This window comes from Camelina sativa, chromosome 1 (genome assembly GCF_030686135.1).
Source record: "Camelina sativa cultivar CO46 ecotype springtype chromosome 1, ASM3068613v1".
Taxonomy (NCBI): domain Eukaryota; kingdom Viridiplantae; phylum Streptophyta; class Magnoliopsida; order Brassicales; family Brassicaceae; genus Camelina; species Camelina sativa.
This window is the reverse complement of record NC_141880.1, coordinates 17706562-17709701: the sequence shown is the minus strand read 5'-3', so window position 1 is coordinate 17709701 and position 3140 is coordinate 17706562. Positions and strand designations below refer to the sequence as shown.

At 35.4% G+C, this 3140-nt stretch overlaps 1 protein-coding gene across 2 annotated transcripts; it reads right to left on the bottom strand.

The window, feature by feature from the left end:
* Positions 1 to 881, bottom strand: LOC104699003 (glycine-rich protein 3 short isoform-like). Of its 2 annotated transcripts, none has more exons than XM_010414375.3 (2): positions 647 to 881; positions 1 to 447 (listed from the first exon to the last, which is right to left on the bottom strand). In XM_010414375.3, the coding sequence occupies exons 1-2, from the start codon at positions 720 to 722 to the stop codon at positions 209 to 211; spliced, it is 315 nt and encodes a 104-aa protein (XP_010412677.1). In that variant the 5' UTR covers positions 723 to 881; the 3' UTR covers positions 1 to 208. The 2 variants fall into 2 exon arrangements, with proteins under 2 accessions (XP_010412677.1, XP_010412672.1); XM_010414370.3 differs by having other exon boundaries at positions 1 to 453; positions 647 to 853.
* Between the last annotated feature and the right edge of the window lie 2259 nt (positions 882 to 3140).

Here is a 3140-nt window from a genome sequence, read left to right as displayed (position 1 = left end):
TAATAGAAAATAGAGACGATATTTTATTATGCAAAAATCGCAAATTACAACTCAAACTCCAAGTCATTACAATATGAAACTTTATTCCCATTAGTATCCTTTAAGGCACTTTTCATTACAAACGCACCATGGTTTACCTATAGTCATACACACATAAGTGTATATATATCTAGAATGCAACGCATGGTGGTCAACTTATTATATTGATTTAGTGACCAGGCTGAGTCTGAACAGCTTCTCCAGCATACGAGCAACACCTTACACATCCACGGTAATTTCTGTAGCAGCAGCCGTGACGGCAGTAACCACCTCCTCGACCTCCTCCATTGTATCCTCCTCCGTTGTGCCCTCCTCCATTGTATCCACCTCCGTTGTGCCCTCCTCCATTGTAACCTCCTCCACCATGATATTGATCAGGCTGCACGGTTTCCTCACTCTCTGACTTCACTGTACCTTTCCAAAACATTACATTATTTCAAAGATATTACTCTCTAATGTCAAAACTATGCTCTCTTTTTAAAATATATGTATGTAAATTCGGATCTCGCGCTTTAAAAAAAATATTTATAGCGTAAAAATACGTTCTATGTGAAACATAAAAATAGTTTGATACATGTAATAAGGATTCAACATCATCTCTACGTACCGGAGGCAGCGGCAACTTCTGAGACAACGAGAAGAACTGCAAATAGACCCAACATAACTAAAGCCTTGGAAACCATCTTCTTTAACTCTTTATAACACTCTTTTTATTTATGATGCAAAGCCCAAGTGAATGAAGTGATGGATAAAATGTTATTCACTATGCGCTCTATTTATAGAAGACGAGGAAGAAGAGAATTCAAGAAAGAGTCAAATAAACTAATGTCTAGTAGTCCAATAATTAAATACAAAGTAGTAAGGAGATAAGTATCAAAGTCTTGTGTACTCGTCTATTATCTATGGCCCCTTATGGTTGGTTGTTGGATTCACAGTAAATAAATTTGAAACTCCATAAATGACAACACCACTAGTCTTTTACTCTTTTAGTATATTGTACAACTTAAGTTTTTAAACACAGCGCATTCACATGCATATAGATATCATTATCTCCGTAAAATTATGGTTGGCACAAAAAAAATATATGTAGAACTCCATAATTATTGGACTACTGCAACTCTGCAAAATCATCGATAATATAAAATATTTGATAATTGTTATATACAATACCATTATCTCCGTAAAACTATGATTGTGAAATTCAATGCGAATACAAAAACTATATAACCATTCAAGCATAGAAACATTGTTGTCTAATCAAAGAACCCACTAGATAATTTATGATTCTATTTATTAACAAAACAAAATAAAAATTATTCTAACCGCAAAGCTAACCAGTAAATTCTAAACCTCAATGAAACATTTTACTATGATAAAAAGGAACATTTAAACTATTAGAGACAATTAATATTATGAAAAGGAACATTTAAACTATTAGAAATAATTTATATTATGACCTATGGGTAGTATATATTTTGGTGTTTTAGCATATTGAATGATGAAAAAACTCTGAAGTGTAAGATGATATATATATATAGGGTTAAACTCGGGTAAGGGAGTTCGCATCTTCCATACGACTAATATTTTTTAGTATGAAAATTACTTTGCTTGGAAATTTCCAAAAAGAAATAGGGCGAGAGACTCAACTTCTAGAAAACGAAAATTAAATGTGCGTAAGTGCGTTATTCCAGATAAGCAATCTTTATTTTTCAGGTCGTCAAAGTATATATGTTCCTAGCTAGCTAAAATATTATAACATAGTCAAAGAAAAAATTTGAAAAGCGGCACAAGATGTTGTCATAACAATGCAAATTTGGTTATAGTGAGTCTTATCTAGGATTCTAGTGGCAGTATAAGATTAAAAGGAAAACTGAAACATCCTGAAATCCTGACCAGTTTTTTTTAATAATAAATAATAAATATAATAATAATAATAATAATTGAAATACACACTAGCCACCTAACCACAAACATAATCAATAGTGGAAATAACAATATCAATAAATATCCAACAACTATTATCCTAGATATTCCAATAATCCATAAACAGATAACAAAATGCATAGAACCAACAACCTAGCGATGTTCTACAGACCCAACTCTAGCAACCTAACATAATCAGACAACATCCAATCGAGTCCCTAGAACATTCTCCTCTTCGTTGCCTTGATTCCACGATCACACTTTGCCTTTACCTGCATCACAAACACAAATTGCAATGCATGAGTATTTTATAAACACTCAGTAAGGTGATCCTCCCATCTACTGGGCTATACACACACACAATAGAGATACTCTAACCATCAATCAACAATCAATAAACAAACCAGGCTTTGCATGGACCGACACAAAGCTTGCATCGACCAACACCAACAGGGGACAACATCGATCGACACATGGTATGCATCGGTCGACACAAGGTTCGCTTGCATCGACCGATGCTTCTACTTGCATCGACCGACGCATGCTCGACATCACGCAGAAACCCTAATCGCATCGACCGACGCCTCCACATGTGATATGATCATGAGACCATCCAAGACGACCCTTGAGTTTTGCTCAACACAAACGAAGTCACATATCAACTATTCCAGCCAAAACACTATTTGGGATACATTCTTACCTCATCTAGAGCATATCTCGAGGTGGAATCAGTCCAATCAGAGTTCAGATGAAAGAGTTATTCATTTTACAACTCCGGTGAATTCATGGCTACGCGACTTCGACCTACGAGCATGGAAAGGAGGATTTCGACCAATCCAGAAGTATTCAAGCTATGAAACAAACCGTTCTGGAATCTTGATCCATCATGGAATCACTGAGAATTGGAATCACATTAAGAGCATTTCATATGTGAAAGATATGGATATTTCAAGTCAGTGGATCTATCCTAGTCCCAGTTTCGTATATTAGCCAAAGATCGTGTTACACAGATCAACTCAGGAACAATTTCGACACGAAACCACTTGGAGGTTGTCAATGGATCTCTTATGTTTCCAAAAAGCTCAAGAACACAATATTTGGCCAACAAAGTACAAGGTTAGGCCCCATTTTCCAAAGGAGGTAATAAGGTCCGATCTAGTTCTACACTTGAAGAGTTT

What these genes read in the sequence shown, in the direction of transcription:
- LOC104699003 (XM_010414370.3), bottom strand. Translation starts at nt 722, where the DNA reads ATGGTTTCCAAGGCTTTAGTTATGTTGGGTCTATTTGCAGTTCTTCTC. An exon ending in AGAAGTTGCCGCTGCCTCCG is followed by an intron (nt 454 to 646) that starts GTACGTAGAGAT and finishes TGTTTTGGAAAG; the next exon opens with GTACAGTGAAGTCAGAGAGT.